Raw genomic sequence first — 23,095 nt, forward strand, 5'->3', positions numbered from 1 at the left:
ACCCTCAGCTGGATCCCAAGTGAATCAACCACAAATATTGCATTTATATACCTGCTTTTTAGGGGTTGAATTTAATTGTTGCTGGAGATTTGGGGAAATTTAACACTGCCTTCCGGTTCCACGGTATGAAACGGCCCCTCTTTCCCCAGCCTTCTGAGGCCTGGCGGGGCCCGGGGCTGGCGGGTGGGCAGGTCCCCTGCTCCGTGTGCAGCCAGCAGGAGCCCCACCGGGAGCCACAGGGGAGGCTCCTGGAGGCCTGGCCCAGCTTGGGTTTGTCTGTAGGGACATGCTTACACGGCGGAGAAGCAGAGCTGTCCCCGCAGGAGACACGGCTCCTGTCCTGACTTCCAGAACCCCATCCCGCCTGCCGGTCAGGACCAGGGGCCGTCCCTGCTGGGAGCAGCCAAGCGGCAGGGCTGAGGTGGAGAGCTGCTCAGGCCACCCCAGTTACTTGAGACAGACGCACAGGGGCTGTCCTGGGGCAGGCGGTGTGCCCTGGGGTTTGACTGACCCCCGAACCAGGAGTGCCCAAGTCTGCGAGGTTGGTAGGCTCCATGGCGCCCCACAGGCAGAGGCAGTTTTAGGCACGTGGCTCAAGGCCACCTCCGCAGGTTCTGGAAGCATCCACCTCATGCACCAAGCACTGCAGGTCGTCGCTCCCCAGCTGCAGCTGGCCCCGCCTGCCAGTGGGCATTCTCAGACGCTAACCCCAGGGCTCTGGCCAGGTGCTCCTTCCCAGGTGCCAGTGACCTCAGCAGCCATGCCACGGTGCTTGTGGGGGTGACCAAGGTGGGTGGAGGCCCAGGGACAGGCCCTGCTGCCCAGGATGGCAGAGCCAATGGGGCCTCCAGCCCCTCCCGGCCAACCCCCGACTCCCAGGCTCCCCCCGGGACTGGGCGTTGTGTCCTGACCCTCTGGGCGAGCTGCAGCAGTCCGCATGTGAACGCCAGCTGGCCCGGCCCACCTGCCTGCGACCACGTGTTTCACGGCCCTGCGCTGTGGGCACAGCTAGTGCCCCGCTGACCCACGCACAGGCACGGCCTAACCTTCTTCTTCTCAAGTTCCAGGCCGGCCCCTGCACGGGAGGCTTCTGCTGTGTCTCGGGCCAGTGGGTCCCACTGTTAATTGCAACCTGGGGACATGGGCTACCAGCTGTTCTGCACTGTAATTGGATGGGGGTCAGTGAATGCCCTCAGAGACGGGGCCCACTAATCTGGAAGCAATTTGAGTCAAGGTTGGTGCGACAGAAGCTGTGACGGCTGCCTCCAGGAGGCTGCAGCCGTGGCTCATCTGCTTGCTCCATGGGCAGTTTTATTGATTTGTAAAGGAAATGTTTCGTGTGCGCTGTGACTGGAGGGCAGGTCCATGCTGGGCCTGGGGAATGTCAGGGCCCGCAGGGGACACGGCCTGGCTGGGTGACCAACCGCAGGGTGATTTTGGTGGGGCACGCGCCCTGGGATCAGCCAGATGGGGAGCCCCACCAAACCAAAGCCAGGCCCCTGGAGGGTGGGGGTGCGGCCTGAGGGTCCGCCATGGTCAGTGCTGTCTGGCACAGAGCTCCAGATGGTAGCCCCTGAACTTGACCCTGGGTCCGTGTGACTCCCTGCTCTTTACACAGACCTGCGCTGCTGCTCTCAGGCACCCGTTCCTGGCTTGTGTGACCCTGAGCCAGTTACCTGACTGTTCACGGTCTGTTTTCCCAACTTTAAATGGATAACAACCCAGGGTTGTCGTGAGAACTAGTGACATAACATACACTGGAAGGTAAACTCCATGAAAGCTAGTTAGAGCGTGCGACTGACTTCCCAAACGTATGGGAATTTTCCAGCTATCTTTCTGTTACTGATTTCTAATTTAATTCCTTTACTGTCAGAGAATAGACTTTATGTGGCTTGAATTTTTTAAAATTTATTCAAACTTGTTTTGTGGCCCAGAATATGGTGTATCTTCATGAATGTTCTGTTTAAGCCTAAAAAGGAATGTGTGTTCTGTGTCCCACAAATGTTCGTTGTCAAGTTGGTCGATGGTGTTTTCACGTCTTCTGCGTCCTTACTTATTTTCTGTCTGTTTGTCCTATCAGGCATTGAGGGGGGTGGAAATCTCTGACTAGAATTGTGGATTTGTCTATATCTACTTGCGTATCCATTTTTGCTTTGGGTATTTTGAAGCTCTGTTATTAGGTGTGTAAGTGTTTGAGTGTGATGACCTCCTGAGGAACGGACCCCGTTGGCATTGCCAAGTGTCCTTTTCTTCCTGATGAGGCTGTTTGCTCCACGTCTGCTCTGTCTGGTGTTAATGTGGTCACTCCAGCACTCTTTCGACTAGCGTTTGCAGAGCATGTGTTTCTCCCCGCATTCACTCTCCCCTACGTGTGTCTTCACATTTGAAGTGTCTCTTACAGGCAGCGTGCAGCCGGGTCTTGATTTTTATCCAACCCGACAGATCCTACTGTTAATTGTGTATTTGGGTCATTTGCATTGGATGTGACTTGGAGGTGGTTGTAGTCCGTCATCTTGCCATTTGTCTTCATTCCTCCCGTCTGCTCTTTGTTCCTTTTTTCATCTTTTTCTGCTGCTTTTGGGTTAGTTGAATATTTTTATGACTCTTTTAGTTTCCTGTCTTGGCTTGTTAGCTGCAACTCTGTGGTTTTATTTTTGAGGTTGTTTGGGGTCTGCAGGGTAGGTCTCTGTCCATCGAGCTCACTCTTAAGGGATCATTGTAGGTTTTGTAGCAGGTGGCAGGACTGGACCGCCCCGGCCCTTGCTGGCGTGTCACCGCCCGCTTACATCAGCCTCACGCCACATCATTGTTACTGTGTTTACACACCATTGACCTCCACAGGCATCTCACTGGATTGGAAAGGGCCCGTGTGTCTATCCCGCCGCGTGCCTCTCCCGCCTCTCCCCTGCCTGCAGCCCTGATCCCCCGTGACCACGTTTCTTACCATTTTTCACATGCCAGTTTTCTGGGGATGAATCCTGTCAGCTTTTCTGGAGGCGTCTCCATTTCCCCATCGTTTTAGAGAGATTTTCGGCAGGTTCTAGGTTGACGGCTTGTTCCGTCCTTTGGGGCTGCTGCTTTGCTGTCACCTCACTGGACCCCCTCCCCTCCCCTCTGGTCAGGTGGGTGTGTGCCCTGCTGGGTGGCGGTGCATGGTGGCTCTGGGAGCCACACCACAGAGGACCTGATGGCACACTGTCCACCCTCCTGCACACGGCGCATCAGTGGCCCCGGCCATATGGGCATCGGCACCGTTCCGGCTCATTTTCCTGTTCTCTCTGTCCCCACTTGCCCTGGAGGGAAATGAGCAGCCTTAGGGTAGGTCGTGCTCAGGAGAGGAGCGCCACGAGGTGACCCCACAGTGTGTCCCCTTGGCATTGTGGGGGAGGAGCCTTTGGCCCCTGACACCGAGGGCCCTGCCGTCCCAGTGTGCATGGGGGCCACTGCCAGCTGTACCTGAGAACACATAGTAGGTCTCACCTTTTTATCCAGAGCCCTCGCTTGAGAGGCATAACCCTCCTGTCAAGGAGCTGCCAGTGCAGACACCCCACATCCCCAGGACGCTCATCACACACCCTGAAAACCCCGAAAACCAGAGCGAGAACTCGGACTTCGGGGTGCGTGCCAGGCGCCCAGCACTGCCGCCTCCCCGTGACACCTCGCCTCCTGGCTCCACGGGCCGAGGCCCCGGTTGGCAGGGAACGGGTACGACCCACAGTTTTCTGTTAAAACAGAATACGTGGAGCTTGAGAGTTTTAAGAGACTTGTTCTTGAGACAAGAATGTGTGCTCCCTTTCTCATTAGAACCCCAAACACGGAATTCACAGTCCCTAAAGTGGGAAACTGGCTGAAAAACTGTTCCTGTTCTGGGACCTCTCACGGGGGAACATGGGGACAGGTGTTGAAGGCGGGGCTGGTTCCAGACAGGAAGTCACGTCGCTCCCCAGAGCTCTTTACCTGCCAAGTCCCTGGACCGCCATCATCACGCTTCACGCTCTTCTTATTTCGAATTGTCTGTGTTTAGGGGGACCAGCTGTAGAGGCCATGGGGCCAGGTTGGCCGGCCTTGGCGCCCAGGCTGGGCTGTGCTCTGGACGCTCGCCTTGCGGCCATGCTGGACACCCACACCCCGAGCTCCACAGGTGCATGCTCCAGGTGCCACTCCCACAGTTTTCAGCCAGACTTTACAACCCGGTGTCTTCCTCCAGCTTCAGCGCAAACAAAAATAAAACTCTGTCCTGGGCTTGCACGAGAAGTGAGGCCTCACGACCCTGGCCAGCAGCGTGGCCCACACCTCGGTGCCTTTGAGGGTCAGCGCACAGAGCAGGCCCCGCCCAGACACACCGAACCCCGCAGGTCGTAAATCCCAGAAGCCTGACCGTGGTGTCCCCTGGGGGCCGGAGCCCCTCAGCGGCGGTGCAGGCCCTCAGAAAACAGCCCTCCTTCCAAGGAACTCCGCCATCGTAGGGGACCGCCAGCGTCGCAGTCACCGTATTCGTTCTGTGAGCCCCAGTGAAGCCCACGTGGGCCGAGGGCATGGCCCACTCGGGGCTCACGCCGCAGACTCAGGAGCCGCTGTGCCCGGTCTTCCAGCTCCTTGCTGACCGCACCGCGTGGTCCCCCCCATGCCAGGGTCCGATGCCTCCGTCGTGCACGTCCCTCCTCTTCACCACACCCCACCCGCGTGAGCTGAAGAGCCCCGGAATGTGAAGTCCCGCAATGGCAGGAGCCGCCCCGGCTTACGTTCTTCCCGTTTAAGAACCCGATATCCCCCACGTAGCCAGTGCCCAGGTCCCCACAGAGTGGCTGCTGCCACTGCTCCACCCAGGCTCCCACTGCCAAAGGTGTCGGTGCCGGCCAGGGAGCCACCTGCAGGTCTGCCGTCCCCGGGGCCAGGTCCTCCTGAGAAGAGGCGTCTGGCTCAGTCAACACTGCAGGACACAACATTACCCACAAAACTGGGGAAACACTCCCTTGTCCCAGGATGCGGTTTGTAAAGGTCTGCTCCAACCACAGAAACACGCGTTTAATCAAGAAACAGACCCTGCGAGCCCCGCTGGGCACGCGGGTGGAGAGCGAGGAGTGCCGCCACCACCCCACCTCTTGCAGGGCCTGCCCGGCTGTGGGGAGCCTGGCCTGCTGTGCTCGGACCCACACTCTGCCCTGAGGAGAACGTCGCATACGGCGCTCGGCCTGCCCGCTGCCGCCCTGACCCGGCCACGCTCCCCTCTGCACACGGCCGGCGGTTCCAGTGTCTCTCCCTCAAGAAAGAGCAGACGGGTGGGCAGGTGCACCAGCCAGCTGTCGTCTTTCATGCTTTACACGCATCGTACAAGCAGCAGGGGCTGCCGTCGGGGTGGCACATGCGGGAGCTTCTGCTCAGGCTCCTGGAGAAGGCCCCGGGGACGCAGGGGCCCACGCCTCCTGGAGAGGGGATGGCACCCGGGACGACCAGCCGTGATCCATCGATGCAGGGACCCTGAGGAAGTGGCCCTTCCTGAGGATCGAGTAGAGCCCGTTCTCTCCCGTGCCGTGGCTCCTTCCCTCCCCGGTGATTCTCGCGTCGGCATCCTGTCACCACTGGGAGCCGGAGCCAGGAGGTCCCAGCACACACCCACACGCCACGTGGCTTTTCGGGAAGGGCCCAGCCGAAAAGGCTTGTCTGCACAGCTGGTGCCAGGTCCTCTGCGCTCGTCGGTCAGCCTTGGACAGCCCACTCCGAAGGGGCTGGGGCGGGGGCCATTCTGTCTGGAGGACCCTGCGGGCAGTCAGCACCACGTGACAGTGTGCGGGGAGGCCACGTCCAGGGGGCATGTGCTGTGCTCACTCACCCGTGAGCAGGTGCCCAGGACACCCCGCCTGCGTGCCTGCCATCTCGGGGCGAGGGCCTCCACCGTCCAGCTCACCCAAGTGTCAGCCAAACCTTGGTGCTGGGGATGAGGATCTGAGGGGCTCAGCATAGCAGAAACCTCAGGAGAGACCAAATAAGGCCCAGAGGCGGTGGGAGCAGCTGCGCCCCATGCACGGCCGGCTGGCAACCTCGGCCCAGAACCGAGCTGGATGACGCCCTGGCTCAGGGGAGCTCACGTGGCTGCCCAGTGCAGGCCTTGCCTACTGCGCCCCAGGTTCTCGCCGGGTCCCCAGCAGGGGGGCCAGGTGCCATGATGACACTGCCGCTCACCCACAGGAGCAGGGAGGGGCACAGCTGACCCTGGGGTACTGTTAGTGCCAGAAAGCAGGGAAACGCTCAGAGTGTACAGGCAAGTCAAAGTAAGTGACAGTGGAGCATCATCTCCCCTGAATAAGATAACCCCGCGTCCGCACTGCACGGGCAGGGGCGCGGGGCACAGGGCAGCTCTTCCTCACAGCAGACCCACATCTCCGTGTGCATGCCACGGAACCGTCGGCTGGCAGGAACCGTCCGAGGACCCTGAAGCCGCCACGTTGGGTGTGGTGGGTCACCTCCCAGCCTGGACCTGCGCGGAGGAGACGCAGCTCTGTGGGGAGGACCTGCTGACACCCGCACCCGGAGATCCGGGCAGGCCCACCCTGGGCCCAGAAAGGATACACGTTCCCTCTGGGGTCTTCCTGCCAGACATGCCCCCAGGTCTGCCTCGAGGAGAGGGCTGCGGTGAGCTGTGCTCTGGAGCATTGGCATCCGAAACAGCCTGGGGCTGGACGCGCGAGCAAAGGCGGGAGCCGAGTCAGACCCCACGGGCAGGCCAGTGTCACAGCTCTGAGTCCCCGGTCACGACTGCCGTGCTGTGAGACGCCCTCCCAGTTGGGAGACTCAGAGTGGATCCGGGGCACAGGGCTGCTCTCCAAGGGCCAGAAAGCACACCATTGGGGCTGGGGGGTGGGGGGAGCATGGGGAGTCAGGCGCCCGGCTTTTCTGTATGTGCTCCTAACTTTTCTCTACCTCAGAAGTCAGGTCCAAACAAGTGAGCAGGAGAGCACTTTCCGGGGGGCAGTGCCCTTCCCCGCGGCCGTCCTCCCTGGAGCCACCTCCACCCCTGAGCTGGGGCGGGAGCCACCGTTGTCATCATGTCCTCTTGCTGCCCTGAGTTTCAGGCGGGGGCTGTGCATTCTTCAGGACACCCAGGCCAGCGCGCTGTCACCAGTGCCCCTGTGAGTTCGGCAGTCACTCCCCATGCCCACCACACGACAGGCCGCCAGCAGGACAGGCTCCTCCTTGTGTCCACAGCAAATCCAGGGTCAGGCTGCAGCCGCGCCCGTGCCGGGGGGGTAGGGACAGCTGGGGACCCGCGTGGCCGGGGGCACCGTGATCCAGCAGCAGCTGCAGGAGGCCCTTCCTTCTGTGGGGTCTAAACTGTCTGTGACAGTAAAGCCCATTTATTGTCATCAGGAACATCGTTAAGTCTCAGAATTGGACCCTCGCTGGCACTGCCACTGTCAGCCATCTGTCTCCCTCTGACGGTGGACGTCACCGCCCCACATGGCAGCCTTTCTGTCTGCCCGGTGTGCATGTGCGTGTGCCTGCGTGTGTGAGTGCCTGCGCGGAGAACATGAGTCCCCAGGAGGGAGAAGGGCTGCTCTCAGGAGCCCTGTGTTCAGACTGCTCGGCAGTGTGAAGAGGCGCGAGGCCCAGGCCCGGCTCCCCTGCGTCTGCTTTCGGACCCCAGGCTCCCAGGCCTGGGGTGGGGGGACACAGTGGCCGCACTCCCTTCGTGGAACCGCAGCTCCCTCCAAAGGCGGGAAGGCGGGTCTGTGCAGGGCGACCCGTGCTGCTCGCCCACGCCTGGCTGTCGGCACCGGGTAACCTGCCCCAGCCCACACAGTGGGCCCCTGTGAGCGTGGTCGGCCGCGTGGCCTTCTGCGTGGTCTGCTCCTGGCCTCGGCTGCGGCTGCTGGGGGAGGACAGGACCCTGTTGTCAGAGGTGCAGCCTGTCAGTTGGGCCCTAGGGCAGCCAGCATCACGGCTGAGTCAACACATGGGTCTCCCAGGGCATGCCGCACCCACCCACCCCGCACACGTGAGCCGGCCGTTCCCAGGATCACACACATGGGGCCGGGACCCCACCTCCCCCCCGCCTCCTAGCAGAAGTCCACCGCGTGGAGCCTTGGCCGGGACATGGGCTCCCTCAGTCCACTGCCATCCACATGCCCTGTCCCTTCACCCAGGCTCTGCGGGCACTGACGCAGCATCTGAGCTCCCATGTCACCAGGGCCACTGGGGGCTCCTAAAGGGGTCAGTATTGGAAGTGCAGTGCAGCAGGCAAGGGGAGAGGGCCGAGACATCATCGTCCCCTCTCCTGGGGACTCATGTCCTGGCAGCAGGTGAGCTGCTGGAGGAAGGGCTGTGGTGCCAGTCTCCCCATGCCTCCCTGGCCAGGGCAGTCCAGACGCCAGAGCCCCCTCCCCTCCTGGGCCGGCCAATGGGCACCGAGTGGGCGGGGCTGGGGCAGCGGGGTCCCCGGTGGGGCAGGTTCCCGGGCTCGCCTCATGGGCCTTCTTCTGTCCCACAGACGCAGCCAGTGCCCAACCCTGTGGCCTACTTCCTGCACCGCTCCCCGTGGTGGGTCCACCGCATCGAGACGCTGGGCAACCACTTCCTGGAGCTCGTGGTGCCCTTCTTCGTCTTCCTGGGGCGGCGGATGTGCGTCCTCCACGGGGTCTTACAGATCCTGTTCCAGGTGAGCCTGAGCCCACTCTAAACATGAGCATCCACTTGTCAGTTCCCAGGAAAAACGTTGGGACTTTCAATCCGTGTTGTGTTCCTTGTTTCTATTGAGTTGTAACGTGCACCCTGTGAAACGCACAGACCCTGAGTGATCTGACGAACGTGCGCCCCGCACATCCCGCCCCCCTGCAGATGAGAGGCGCCATGCCCCGCGCTCGGTGCCCTGCACGCTGGCTCGTCCTGCCTGCTCCGGACCCTCATGTCCGTGGGCACAGAGCGTGCCCATGCACGGAGCTGCCTCGCCGGCATCTTGGCGTGGGATCCACGGGTGGTGGCGGCATGTGTGCTGGCCGCGCCTTTGTTTACTGAGCATGTTCCACGGCACGAACATGCTGCCGGTGGCGTCTCTGCTCCTCTCGCTGGACGTTTGGGGTTTCCAGGTTTTCACTGTTACGAGTAAACCTGCCGTCCTCCACGGCCATCTTCTGCAGGGATGTCTGTCACAGGGCAGGTGTGTGTGGCTTTCCAGGCACCCCATTGTCCTTTCACCCCCTCCAGGGTGCGGGGAGCCCCACGTGCCCACGTCCTCACGAGCATTGTGCGGCTGGTCTTCCTCGTTGCTGTGCTGGTGGTGAAGAGTGGTGTCTGCTTGTGGCTTGCTGGTATCTCTGATGGGGACAGTGTCGCGTTGAGTCTGACAGGAGGAGCTGTCATCTCTGCAGGATTGTGTCTTGTCCAGGACCGCGGAGCTGCTGCTGCAGCCACTTGAGACCCTCTGATCCCTCGGGAGACACGTGACGTCCACGTAATCACGTTTCCATGCGCACTTGGGCACATTCGTTCCTAGGAACCTCATTTTTGTTGCTGATTTTGTAAATGGAACTTTTTTCACTGAAACGTCTCCCTGTCTGTCACCTGAGTGTGGAAATGCTGCTGGCTGCTTGTTGTCATCGTTCTCTGATAACCTCTCTGTGTGTATCTGTCCTCACCGTTGTCTGCAAGCCCTGGGAGATGCCCCCGTGAGTGACGGCGGCATCCTCGTCATTTTGCCAGCTGTCTTTCCATCTTCCGTCCTTCCTTGTCTGGGGGTCTGATGGCAGGTGCAGCGGGAGTGGGGCCTCCCCCAGTTGCTAAGGGGGTGCTCGCAGCGCCCCCCGCCTGGTGGGAGCCTGCGTCGGTCGTGGTTGGGCTTTGTGGCTGCCAGGCTCAGGATCTATTTCTGGCTCACCAGGAAGTCTTGTGTCGTTTGTTTGGGGCACTTTCATTCATGGATGGCTGTTGGACTGGAGCGAATGGTTTCTCTCCACGAGTTGTGAGAAGATCACGGGTTTTCCCTTTATTTTGTTAACGTGGTGAGTTGCACTAACTCCTAAGGCTGAGCCAGCTAACCTCCCTGGGTTACACTCCGCACGGCCACACTGTGTGTTTTCAGTCACTGGGAACCACTCGCTCCCTCTGGTTCTGTGGGTCGTCAGTGGACATGACCAGTCTGTCGTGTTCTGTCCACACGGCCGTGCTGGCTCGCTGTGTCAGGCTTTTACTGTCACTACACAGAGCTCCTCGAGGGCATCTCTGAAGGAGCGGGGACACTGCTTCTGCATGCGCCGCCGGGCCTCACGGGGCCTTTGTGACTCGTCAGCACCCTTCCCAGCTGTCAGACGTGGAGGCAGTTTTAATAGCAAACCTTTTCCTGGGAATTTGTCGGTTTTGTCCGTTTTCAAATTTACTGGCCAAACAGAAGGCGCAGTGTTCTTTTATTTGCAGAGTCTGGGTTTGTGTCCTGTCTCCGTGCGCCGCGGTCAGGGCACAGGGCAGGACCCGTCTTCCACCCACGTTCGCCTCCGTCTCTCCACCACTGCCGTTGGCTTTGCCTTCTCATCCCGGTGTTTTCTTCTTGTCCCATCCAGCTTTCTTTTGAGCTTTCTCTCTTTCTGTTATCTTCTTTCCCCAAATTAGCAAGTTACACCTCTATCTCTCTCAAGTGACTTCATGCCAGCTCAGACCCAAGAGTCTGGTTCACCCCCATCTGCGCGCCGTGCGAGCTCGAAGGCCCCGCCTGCTCTCCCTGCTTCAGGGTTTCAGCTCTAATTTGTTTGGTTTTCTACTTAGTGGCCTTCTTTTCAGAACCGGTTTAGGTTCACAGAAAAACTGAGCGGAGAGTACGGTCTTGTTGCGCCCGCGGTTTCCTGTCGTGACCGTCATGCTATTCATTGGTTCCAGCTAACAGCCAGCGCTGGTGCCGTCTCAGTAACAGAAGCCCGGCGTTCGTCGGGGCCCCTCCTGCTGTGACGTCGGGCATCCAGCCTGTGGTGTCACACACAGAAGTCACTGCCCGAAACCCCTGCGCGTGTCTGCCTCCCGCCTCCCGAGCCCCTGACAGCCACACCTGTTTACCATCTCCACAGTCCTGCCTTTTCCAGAATGCTGCGCCGCAGGAATCATCCAGGATGGAGCCTCTCCAGACTGGCCTCTCTCGCCTCGTCGTATACCTGGAGGTTCCTCGTGTCTTCTCCTGGCTTGAGAGCTCATTTCTTTTCATTGCTGAGTGATATTACATTGTCTGGATGCATCACAGTTTATCCATAAGTGGTCTGGGTTTGGCTGGGGGCCACAGCCCTGTCTGGCCAGTGACCCTTGCTCCCTTAGCCTCCAATGAGGGACACCCCCAGGAGGCCGGGGACGCCCTGCACCGTGCCTGCCCCTTGCACCCTTCGGCCCTGTGGCACCATGGTTCTGAGCTAGTGGGAGGAGGCTCCGGGCAGAGGCTTGAGCATCCTTGAGAGTGTCCAGCATGGGTGCCGCCTCACGCTGGGCCTCCCTTTATCACCCAAGGATGCCAAGCCCGTGACTCCTGCCTTCCCCTCCTGATGGAGAACATGGGTCCGGTTTCTGAGGCGGCTTGGAGGACCCAGCCTGGCACACAGCCTTGGCAGGAATGCAGGTCTGCTCAGACCTCATGGTCATCACAGTGACCGAGAACCACGTGAAGCTGTGGGGCATTAATTAGCCACTGCTGCAGCTACTTTTACAAGCCATGGACCAGCGGGACCCCCTTGGGGCCACAGAGTCAACTGGGCCGGCAGGGACCGCCCAGGCGTCCCATGGCTGCACTGGCCAGTTTCTGCCTACTGCTTTCTCTCAAATGATCCAAAGGCCGGCTTTGACAAGCTCCAGTGAAAAGCAACGGTCATACCACTTGAAAAGGTAATTGAAGGGAGACTGAGCTACTAATGTGGGTGGAAAGGGTTCAGCTACTTGGAAATAGGATTTGGGAAGATATTTGCATTGACCATTGAACCAGCAGCCTCGAAATACCCTTGTTTCTTCATATTGCACTTGGCACGAGTCTCGAGGCGCACCAGGACGAGGACCAGCTACCTGGACCTCACCTGGCAGCAGGTCAGAATCCTGGCCTGGGGCGCCGTGCATCCACTGCAGGGGACCACCCAGACATGAGGCTCAGGTCTCAGGCATGGACGGCTCCCAGCAAGGCTGGGTCTCAACCAGGTTCTGGGGTCTACTGACTTGATGGACAGTGGTAGATGGTGCTGGGCAGTGGTGGCACAGGAACACTGGGCACAGGAGGGCCAGAGCTGGACCTCGAAGGGCCTTGCCGCCAACCTGCGGCTCTGGACATTACTCCAGAAGGCCAGCCCACACGCTTGCCTTCTGTTTCCCAAAGGCCCTGGTTCAGGTGTGTCCCTGGCATTGTCCTCTCCAGCCCCACTCTGTGCCTAGGATGAGGCAGGAGAAGCCCAGGGCTGCAGCTCTTCTCTGAGGCCTGCTCTGGTGCCCTCTTAGGGGCCAGGCCTCAGCTGTCAGAGCGGAGAGGCCGGGGGATCAGCTGGCCCAGCTGTGATGTGTGGGGCCGCCGGGCGCCGTCTCATGGCAGGCATGCGCCTCTCTGTGGGTCTGCGGCACAGGCCAGGAGCATCCATCCCCAGGGAGTGGCACTGTGTTATGAGTGCCTGGGTCTGTGTGGGGCCCTGCAGGGCTGCGCTCCTGTCTCTGCGCCCATGACCCCGAGGGGCGGCTCTGGTTGTTTGCTTCCCTTCGTTCCTTCGGGAGAGGATGTGAGTGTGCTCATCTCCTCCCACACTCAGTTTACACAGCTGTTCTGGAAGGTTCTGCAAGGCCACGGGGTCCCTTGTCTCCTTGGAGAGGTGCGTGTGAGAAGTGAAGGAGAGCCGTACCACCGCAGTCTCAGACCCCACTCTCATTGCCAGGGAGAGACCCTGGCGGGGACGGTCATTGGCTCCCACTGTGGGGCCGGGCAAGACGTCCCGTCCTGGCGTGGGAGTGGGCGTTCGTCAGCCGTGGCTCCTGGTCAGTGCAGAGGCTCATCCTAGATGCCAGACCAGGTTCTCCTTCCTCACCTGCCACGTGTCCTGCTCTTTCTAATCTCTGTGACATTGGCCAGAGTCCTGGGGACAACTCACAGGGGGGCCAGCCCCTGAGTGGCCCACCCAGAGCTGGGATCACAGGGTAACTGCCCTGGGCTCCTGGCCCCAGAACAGCGCCCATGAGCACGTGTATATCCGCCGTGAGGCTTTTGAGCTGAGAGCCAGCAGGGGAGTTCCAGAAATCCATGCCCTTCCTTTGCGGGGTCGGGTCGCTGTTGGCTCATCCTGGAACATCTGCGCAGTGTCTCCTGGGCCCGAGATTCCTGCCTCATAGCTCATCTTCCTGCCTGGTCTCGGGGCCTCCCTCCACCCGGCCGGTGTAAACATGGATGGACGGGGTGATGGGTTCATTTCCCTCTGAGAAGACGCTGCAGCGATGCTGAAAAGGAACAAGGAAGATGAGACCTGTCGGCGCACGGGGGCCACGCACTTGACGCCACATGTCATTGTCCGGATTAAGAAACAGCCATCCAGATGGACAAGGGATGAGGGGTCGCCTGCGAGGGCTCTGAGCCCCGCCTCTGATGTCCCCAGGGCCGCGCTTCTGAGTCCTCAGAGCCCCTGTTGCATTAGCAGAACCGGTGTTTCGTCCCCATGCTGTGCTGTTGGGCTAGCTGTCTGGGTCACGCCCCCGGCGGGCTCACGTTGCAGTGACCTGGGGGTCTTTGGAAATGTGCGCATGCCAGGGCCCCACCTGAGCCCCCTGAGGCAGGACCCACATGAGGGCCAGGCGTTGCTCAGAAGTCCTAGAGGGCCACATGGGCAGTTGGTGGTCTTTTGACGCCTGTTCCCAAGTTCTCACCCAGATAAAACTAGCAGGCCTCCACAGTCCTGTCATGCTGGAACCTTCTGGATCATGGGTGTGTGGACCGGCTATCAGGGGCCTCGGCCCTCCCGCTCCACAGACCCTCCCTGCCATGTTACTTCAAAGCCACTCAGCGTCTTCCTGCCGTGTTGGGGGGTCAGGGCTGCCAGGTCACCTTGTCCAGGACGTTCCTTCATCTGCACGGTTTCTGGCCACCTGGCCCTGCAGGGCACAGGGCTCACAGCACCCCACCCTCGGCTCCAGGGGGTGGGGCCAAGCCAGTAGCCAGGGGGACGGCACCAAGTGCAGGTTGGCCTGACACGGACCCACATCAGAGGCAGCTCGGTGGGGGCTGGCGCTCTGGCGTCTGTCCAGAGAAATGACCCTCCCTGGGCCAGCCCCACGCAGCTCCTGCCCCTGAGTCTGCAGCCAGAGCTGAAGGTCCCCAGGCAGAGGGCTGAGTGCAGACCGACACAACCTCCTTGGGGAGCAGGACCGGGTCACCGGGCATGGGTTCAGTACCACCATCCACCAGGGTAACAGTACCAAATGGGCAGCAGTGCCGCCCGGAAGCTCGGGAAGAAGGCTCGAGTCCCAGGCGCCTCGGCCCCGGGCTGTGCTGTGCAGCCAAGATCCCAGAGAAGGGGACACAGAGAGGGGGCCGAGCGCCTTGGTGTCTCCCCTCGGTCACTTGCTGCTGCAGCTGAGGAAGCCTGAGGGGCAGGCAGAGCACCCGAGCTCTCGTTGGTCGAGGTCAGAGCCCACAGGAGGAGGGACAGTGACAGGGACCGCTCCAGCCCATCCTGGGCAAGCTTGGCCCAGGCCGACCACAGGGCAGTGTGAGGGAGGCTGGAGCTGGAGCCACCAGGTGCAGGACCCCAAAGGGCTCAGCTCCCAGCCCGACACCCTCCTCATGTGGAAGAGGGGGCTGCCAGGGCTCTGAGCCACCCCCCTGCTGGTGCCACAGTCCCAGCGGCAGCCAAGGCCCAGGCTCAGCGGCCTTCAGCGCAAGCCCAGCCTGCCTAGGGCAGCCCCGCCATCTCGGACCAGGGACCTGACTGACGGTGAGCAGAGCTGGCAGGAGAGGCTGCCTGCGGGGGTGGGCTGGGCCGTCTCTGGCACAGGGGTCTGTTAACATCATAGACAGTGAAGAGTAAGAAATAATTATTTTTGGGCTCAGAACCAGGAAAACTAGTTTTCCAAATTAACCTAGGGAGAGTCACGAATCCACGATGTCTCTTGTCATACATCCTAAAATTCCGTCGTGATCCACAGAACTGAGGCGCCGTCCACAGCCCAGCGTCTGTTCCTCATGTTCCTCCCCCACTGTGGGGACCAAGGCCCAGATTTAATTAAAATTCAGAAATGAAGGGCTGGGGTGTCATCTGTATTTTGCTGAGTGAGGTGGGTCTGCTCCCCAAGACCCGGGCTGGGCTGGCCGCACAGAGAGCCACGTCCCTGCCACCATCCGTGGGGATATGCCTGGGGGGGTGCCCCCATCCGTGCATCTGTCACCCCGACTCCGCATGCAGCTCTGGCCGTCTGACCACCTGGCTCTCGGGCTGTGAGGCTGCAGCGTCCCCTTCGTGGCCATCTGCACGACAGCGCCAGACCAGCATCGCCCTCGGGGCCGCGGGAGCCCTGCTGTCGGGTCCTGCGCGGGCAGCCAGCTCTGCCCATCCAGTGACAACTGCCCGCCAAGGCCTTGTTTCCAGAGATGTGGCCGTGTGGTGACGGGGCAGGTGCACTGACGCATTGAACTTAGTGAAGTTTTCTTTTCCCTCTTGTCTTCGTGGTGATTTTCCCATTTTCATGGTGACTTGGTCTCCGTGTCGCCTCCTCTCTCTCGAAGTCCCTCCCCAAGTGGCCCTCTGGCCGCTCTTCTCAGGCGACTGGTGCGGCTGGAGGCTGTCCCGTCCCCTTCGTTTCCTGTGGGCCCAGCCGCTGACCTGCAGCTCCCACTGTCGTTTCCTCTTTGCTGAGGCAGCCGGGTCCCTGTAGACACCTGAGCCGTGCCCGCGTGGCCCCGCATGCCCGCACCCCCCGTCAGCCTTGACACTGGACCCCCTGCCGCCCGCACTCTCCAGTCTTCCCCTCATCGTCTAGAAGGCGCAGCCGCTCTTCCCAGGACCCTGCTACTCAGCTGCTGGCCAGGAGGCCAAGTCCCTTGTAGGGTGACCCTCACGGGAAACACCCTGTGGATCACCAGTTAGCACCAAGTCCCGAGAGGTGAGCCCACTGGGTCCGGGGCACGGGGCAGGCCCCAGCCTCCCTGGTCCCCATTTTTGGAGGGATTTTTCCATCACACCAGTTTGTCAGCAGGCACGTTTGGTCTTCCTGGACCCTGTGTCGTCCAGGCTCACCCTGGATCCTGCGCCAGAACCAGCTGGGGCCATTCGAGGCCTCTGAGGAGGGGCAGTGCCCAGCCTTGTGGACAGCCGCCTGGCGAACAGCCCTGGGGTGGCCCCATCCTCGTGGCCTCTGTCAAAGTTCAGGCAGATGGGCTCCATCGACGCCACGCCCAAGGGAAGGCGGGCCTGCACACAACACAGGAACCATCACACCCGTCCCTGTGGGTGCCCAGGCCCAAGGGACGGCCTTGAGTGTGTGTGGTCACTCGGGTGTGGAGGACAGGGCAGCAGACAGACAGGCACAGGACACACGGCTTCCCCCAACCCTGATCCAGGAGAGCGCAGGAGCCCCATCCAGCCCCACGTGAGCCAGGCACAGTCCTCAACATCCAGGGCCTGTGGAGCTGGCGAGGGTGGTGCCAGCCAGGCCGCAGGTCCCCAGACGCCCTCACCTCTAGTGGCGGGGCCCTCCCCAGCACAGGCCCTCACCACAGGGTCCGTGGGGCTTGTCCATAAGGCTCGCTGCTGCCTCCAGGAGGGGACTGAGGCCGGAATCACGGTGTCAGCGGGCTGGGTCTTCACTCGAGGCTCCAGGAAGAACCCGCCTCCGAGATCATCTAGAGTGAGGACGTCCCTGGGGCTGGTCTGAGAGAGGCCAGGGTCTGTGGCCTGGGGAGGGGCGTGGGGCCTGGACCACGTGCATCTGCACAGGCATCCCACATGTGCCTCTGGGAAAGGACTGGAACACCTCTGGGCGTGGAACCCGGGCGTCACTGCCAAGTTGCTCGGTCCTGGCAGAGCAAGTGAGATATGGACGGCCGGAGTGGGTGGTCTGCTACCCACAGAGGACCCTGAGCCACGATGTCTGGGCAGGACCTGCCACAGACGGTGGTCCTTGGTCTTGGCTCAGCCCAGGCTGAGGTGCCGCCCATCCCTCCAGGTGGTCCTCATCATCAGCGGGAACCTGAGCTTCCTGAACTGGCTGACCATCGTGCCCAGCATCGCCTGCTTCGATGACGCCACCTTGGGCTTCCTGTTTCCCTCTGGGCCAGGTGGCCTCAAGGATCAAGTCCTGAAGATGCAGAAGAAGGAAGGTCAAGGGGTCCAGCCCATGCCAAGATACGGTGGGTAGACCCCCGAAGGTGGGATGTGGCCTCGGGTGGCCTGCCTGGTCTTCTTGTCCCGTCAACACTGGTGTTGACACACCCAGCCCTCCTGCTGGCCCTGTCAGCCATTGGAGACAGGATGGCATCTCGCATGCTCTGAGCGTGAGTCACTCCCGTCTGCTCCATGTGGACCTCGTGTCCTCGTCCTTGGGAATGGAGGCACAGTGACCTCAGGACACTGCTCTGTCCCCAGGACCCGAACTGCTGGCCCTGGGGGTGCTGCACATCCCTAGTGAGTGACGGCCCAGCCCACCTTACGAGGGCAGTTGTCATGCCTCGGTTTCCACAGCAGCCTTGGCGTGGGGAGAGGGGCTGTGGACAGGGTCCCTTCCCAGACTCCCGGACGGGGGTCCAGCGGCCTCTCCCTTGGCTTCCTTGAGTCTGGGGGGCCGGCCAAGGCTCCTCCCTGAGGTCGGATGCCGGGCCTGGGGGCTCACCCGCTGCCTTGCCCTCTCCGGCCAGGCTGCATGGTGCGGCAGGCGGTCAACCTTGCGATGGGCGTCCTGGTCGCCTGGCTCAGCATCCCTGTGGTCCTCAACCTGCTGAGTCCCAAGCAAGTCATGAACAGCTCCTTCAACCCCCTCAGAATCGTCAACACGTACGGGGCCTTTGGAAGGTACCACGCTGAGCTTCTCATCTCCTCACCCCATCCGCCGGGTGGCCATGCAGGTCCCAAGGCTGCTGAGGGAGAGCAGGCTGGACCAGCCACACGGGCAATCTCGGTCCAGGGCGCGGTCGCGAGGTCTGCTCTACGCCCTGTTGGGGAGGCGTGCACTGTGTGGGGCAGGCCGCTCCCACCTGCTCCTCCTCCCCCACAGTCTGCTTGGGAGGGGGCCCGGGGTGGAGGGTGCAGTGCCCTGACTCAGCCTCCCCAACAGCATCACCAAGGAGCGCACGGAGGTCATCCTGCAGGGCACGGCCAGCCCCAACGCCAGCGCGCCGGACGCCGTGTGGGAGGACTATGAATTCAAGTGCAAGCCGGGCAACCTGAGGAGGCGGCCGTGCCTCATCTCCCCCTACCACCACCGCCTCGACTGGCTCATGTGGTTCGCGGCCTTCCAGGTGGGCCCTCTCCTTCCCTCCCGCCGCGTCCTGGGTGTTCTTGGCGGGCAGTGGACGGCGGGCTTCGGGCACTCCAGTGTCCTTGAGGCTGCAGCGGCCCCGGAAACGCCCTCGAGTGGCTGGCGGGGAAGGCAGGCAGGGTTGAGATCAGACCCCGCAGAGATGACATCAAGCCCACATGGCACGCAGTCTGCTGGCGCCTGTGCAGCTGCCGCCCGCCTTACGGCCCACCCGGGCTCGCTGACATGGATCAGGCGAAGGACCAGCGTCCGGCGTCCACTGTGGAGCATTGTCTTGGGCTCCCGCACTGCCCCTCAGGGGAGCACACCCCACACGCCCTCTGAGCCCAGGGCCAGGACCCAAGGCCGGGCACAGCGTGTGACGACACATGACAACACTGTGCCCGGTTCCTCCCCGAGGCCGCCTCCCCTCCGATCTTTTCTTGTGCGCCCACCGCACACACAACAGGCGAGAAGGGGAAGCAGGCAGCCCCTCTGGAGGGACCTGAACCCAAGAAACGGGTGGGCACCAGGGCAGCCCACCCTGCGGGAGGCCAACCCCACACCATGGCCTGAGCACCCGTCCTTGTCATCCCAGACCTACGAGCACAACGAGTGGATCCTCCACCTAGCGGGCAAGCTCCTGGTCAACGACGCCCAGACCCTGTCGCTGCTGGCCTTCAACCCTTTTGCAGGCAGGGCCCCGCCCAGGTGAGACTCGCCACCTCGGCCCCAGCCACCTGTTAGGGCTTCTTCCCAAATGCAGGGGTCTGCTCTGGCCCCACACCATTGACCGGCTCCACTTGCCTGCCGAGGGGACACAGTGGGGGGAGGGAGGCATCCTGGAGGAGGGGTGGGTGTCCGAGGGGGCTCTGGAGCCTGCCGGTGAGCGCCCCACCCTTCCTCCGTCACCATGCAATCCCTGCAGTGTCTCCTCCAGAGCCCGCCTGCCGCGCCGTCACCTGGTCAGGGGCCTGGGTGTCAGGGTTCCACCTGGGCCCCTCAGGCTTCCCCAGGCGGCCTCTCCCTCTGGGGGCTCAGCCCAGCCCCTCGGAGACGCCGTGGCCACGGGCTGCAGGCTAACGCACCCTCCCGCCACAGGTGGGTCCGGGGTGAGCACTACCGCTACAAGTTCAGCCAGCCTGGGGGCGGGCACGCCGCCGATGGCAAGTGGTGGATCCGCAGGAGGCTCGGTGCCTACTTCCCCCCGCTCAGCCTCCAGGACCTGAAGGGCTACTTCAAGGCCCGGGAGTGGCCGTACACAGAACTGGAATAGAGTGGCCTGTGCCCGAGAAATAAAGCGGGAGGCCACGCCAGCTGCTCTGAGTGAGGTCTCGTTCCCAGCGCCGCTGCCTGCGCCTGCATGTCCAAGAAGGCAAACCGGTGAGAGGGGGGATCTCGGGAGCCCCTGGGTTTCCTAGTTGATTAGAGACCCCAGGGGGCGGGAGGGCCACCGGGGTCCAGGTGGAGATCATGCGCACAGCTCTCCAGGCTGGGCCCCGCTTTCCTCCCCAGGGACCAGCATCCCAAGCACGGAGAGAAGCCCTTTGTCCCCCTGGGGCGGGCCGCCCCACCGGGCCTCCGCCCCTCCTTTGTGACCAGAGCCCCCAGTCTCGTGCTGTGGGGCCTCCTGCTCCCTGACCTGCAGAGGGGGTGGGTGGCCTGGTGCTGCAGCAGCAGGGATGCCCACAGCCGCGATTGGAGGCCCGGTCGTCACAAGCTAAGCAGGAGTGTTTTCTGCTTGGCGATCCTTCTGGGCCCCGCTGCCACAGCACTGGGTGCATCCCGAGTCTTTACTGCCCGGCGTCAGCTGTGAGCGAGCAGAACGCCCGCCCGTGGGGTGGGGGCCCCCTGGACTAACAGCCACGCAGCGGGCAGCACGGCCCCAGCCCTGGTCGCCAGACCTGGGGAGTCGGAGGGGCTCCCACCCAGGGGGCAGCAAGTGGGGGCACCAGGCGGCTCCCCCTTCCTCCCACCCCACCCCCACCCCTGACCGTCCAGGGCACAAGCCACACCACGGAGGGTCTCGGCTGGAACGAGGGGGTTCAGGCCAGGAGGCCGGCTGAGGTGGGCACAAGTGCGGGTCTGTGTGGAGCCCCCGCCCGCCTGGGGGGCCAGCCCAGGTGCCAACAGAGAGTCCGTGTTCCTGCTCACAGGGAAACAGGCTCCCTGTGTCTGTGTCGGGACAGACGGGGCCTCAGACGAGGAGCCTGGAGCCAGCAAGTCTGCCCGCGGCGGCCGCGTGGAGCTAACCGCCGGCTGCTGTGCCTGGGCAGCCCTTCCTGGGGGGCTCTGCCAGCGGGGGGGTGCACAGGGGGTGTCCTGTGAGGCCCAGTGTGGGCAGGGGGCCTGAGGAGACACTGCGCCTGGGCCCAGAAGGCGCTCCCCCACTGCGCCCAGAACCATGAGTGGCCTCCCTGCCAGGAGCCGTGGGGGGAGCGTGGGGGGGATCCCTGTGCCTGCCAGCCGGGCTCGTCGCCACCCAGGGCTTGGGCAGGGGAGCCCCAGGACTCAGATGCCCTAACTGTGGGCTTCTCTCTGGGCCTCGGTCCAGCCATGCCTCCAAGTCTCCCAGAACCCCCAAGACACACACAGGAGGTGACGCTTAGGCCTGGGGCGTGGGGGCAGGGCTGGAGCTAGAGGCAGAGGTGACACAGGGAGACCCCAGGCCCAGTCACAGGGACCCCTTGGCTCAGGGGCACCCCAGGAACTGGTGGCCCCACAGCCGTCCCAGGACAGGACAAATACACACTCACCCCAGGGACATCACAGGTGACCCCAGGTCTGGGTCTGGCTGAGGGCACTGTGGCTGGAGAGAGGCCACTCCTCTGACAAACTAAGGACCCCCCAGACCTGCTCCTCCTGCAGCCCCTCACCCTCCTGGGCTCGGGGCCCCCTGCCCCCACCCATCCAACAGCAGACGGCACCGGCTTCACCCTCAGAGTCTGTCCCGAGGCCCACACGTCCCTCCTTGCTGGCTGTGAATAGTCACTGCCACCCCAGCCCACCCAGGGCCTTTCTGCCCCACACTCGCCAGCGCCTCGGGCGCGGGGCCTCCGCACTGGCACCTCCTGGTGCCCATGCCCCCAGAGCCACCAAGCCCTGCCTTCACCTGCCACCAGGCTGCTCCTGGTCACACTCGCAGCTGGTGGGAGCCCAGCCTGGCCCCTCAGGCCAAGCGGCCCCTATCCAGGTCTGCCAGGTAAACTGTCGCCTGGTGGACGCAAAGAGCGCAGACACCGCGGGCACCTGCTCCACCCAACACCTCCCATGAGACCTGTTGTTTCTTAGTCGACCCAAGAGAAACTTCCGGAGAGGGGAGGGGCTCAGGGACACGAGGTGGGGCATTAGCCGTCTGGGTCTGAGGGACCGCTGCACGGCTGAGTCCGGGAGCATGGGGGCCATTCTCTCCTCTTCGCTCTCCCACCAGATGTTGGCTGGGGCAGATGGTCCAGGCACGGCTCTCCGCCCCACTGCAGGGAACTGTGGTCAGACTCAGTCGGGTGCTGGAGCCACTGCAGCCACTTCTGCCCTGAGGGGTCTAGGGTGTGGGGGAGGGGCGGCGGGGGCGGCTGAGAACTTCAGGTGCCCCTGGTCTTCCCACCCGCTCTCTCTAGCTGATGGCCCTGGAAATCATGCCTGGCCGAGCCAGCCGTGCCGAGACCCCTGCCTCTGTCTGGGGACTCCTCCGTGCAGAACACTACACCCCCATGGCTGTCACACGTCTGGACGGGGGCTGTCCAGGCATGGCAGCACACCCAGGCCACCTCATCCCACCTGGGCCCCGCCAGGACCGTAAGCTGCAGAGTTTGTCCCTGTGGCCACACCGCATTCCAGAAAGTTCCTCAGCCCAGAAGGTGCTGGGCACATGCTGAGACGTCTGTGCCCCACCCCCCCCACTGCTGCCCCAAGACATGGAGGGGACCCTGACTCTCCACCTCGAGGGCCCCCCCCCACCCCCACTGAGCAACGTCGGCCCCCAGCTTGACCTGTTGAGTCGGGGCCGGGAGGCTGGGTCCCCTGGAAAGGGCCTGGCACAGGAGGACCACCCAGGCCGCTGCCTGTTTTGGGGGATCTGGCACTCCAGTCGCCATGCGCCAGGCAGTGGCGGTACTCAGGGTGACCTGCTGGGCCTGGCTGTCGGCTCTGTCCTGAGCCGTGGGCTCCGCTGAGGGCCTGTCTCGGGGGACGGCCACCCTGCCTCCCCTCCTGCTCCAGCGGCCAGGTGAGGAGGCAGCTCCCATCGCACACGGGGCAGGGTGCATGGGCTGTCGTCAGGGAGAGGGGCTCTGATGTCCCTCCTTGGCCCAGAGGCTTTTACTTCATGGTAATTAGATACAGTTCGGCACCTGCGAAGGCCGAGACATGCCTCTGGGCCTTGTTCAGATGAGAGACCCTCCCTGGGCGCCCCTTCTCTCCTGGGGCCGCTGCACCTGCTGGTGGGCCTCACGCCCCATGGTCTTGGGCCGCTGGTTCCAGCTGGAAGGGTCTGTGCCTCAGGCTCTCAGGAGGGGATGGAGCTTCAGCTCAGCACGTCTGGAGTCCGGGAGGTGACAGGCCATTAAAACTGGGCCAGGGAGGAACAGAAAGCTGAGCAGCTACTGTACGTAACCGCTTGCATGGCCTCTACGGTTATTCATGTCGCTCATGGCGCCCTTATAACTTCCAG

General features: G+C 62.5%; 1 protein-coding gene across 3 annotated transcripts in view; it reads left to right on the forward strand.

The window, feature by feature from the left end:
• The window catches only part of LMF1 (lipase maturation factor 1), a 92,895-nt gene extending 73,153 nt beyond the window's left edge, over window positions 1-19,742 (forward strand). For all 3 annotated transcript variants that reach the window (XM_070567112.1, XM_070567113.1, XM_070567114.1), the window contains 6 exons: window positions 8,486-8,653; window positions 17,140-17,323; window positions 17,828-17,981; window positions 18,244-18,427; window positions 19,025-19,137; window positions 19,528-19,742. In XM_070567112.1, coding sequence (XP_070423213.1) covers window positions 8,486-8,653; window positions 17,140-17,323; window positions 17,828-17,981; window positions 18,244-18,427; window positions 19,025-19,137; window positions 19,528-19,702 — 978 coding nt within the window. In that variant the 3' untranslated portion in view covers window positions 19,703-19,742. The remainder of the gene's footprint in view (window positions 1-8,485; window positions 8,654-17,139; window positions 17,324-17,827; window positions 17,982-18,243; window positions 18,428-19,024; window positions 19,138-19,527) is intronic.
• Window positions 19,743-23,095: the final 3,353 nt, after the last annotated feature.

The sequence above is a fragment of the Equus przewalskii genome, chromosome 12 (genome assembly GCF_037783145.1).
Source record: "Equus przewalskii isolate Varuska chromosome 12, EquPr2, whole genome shotgun sequence".
NCBI lineage: Eukaryota > Metazoa > Chordata > Mammalia > Perissodactyla > Equidae > Equus > Equus przewalskii.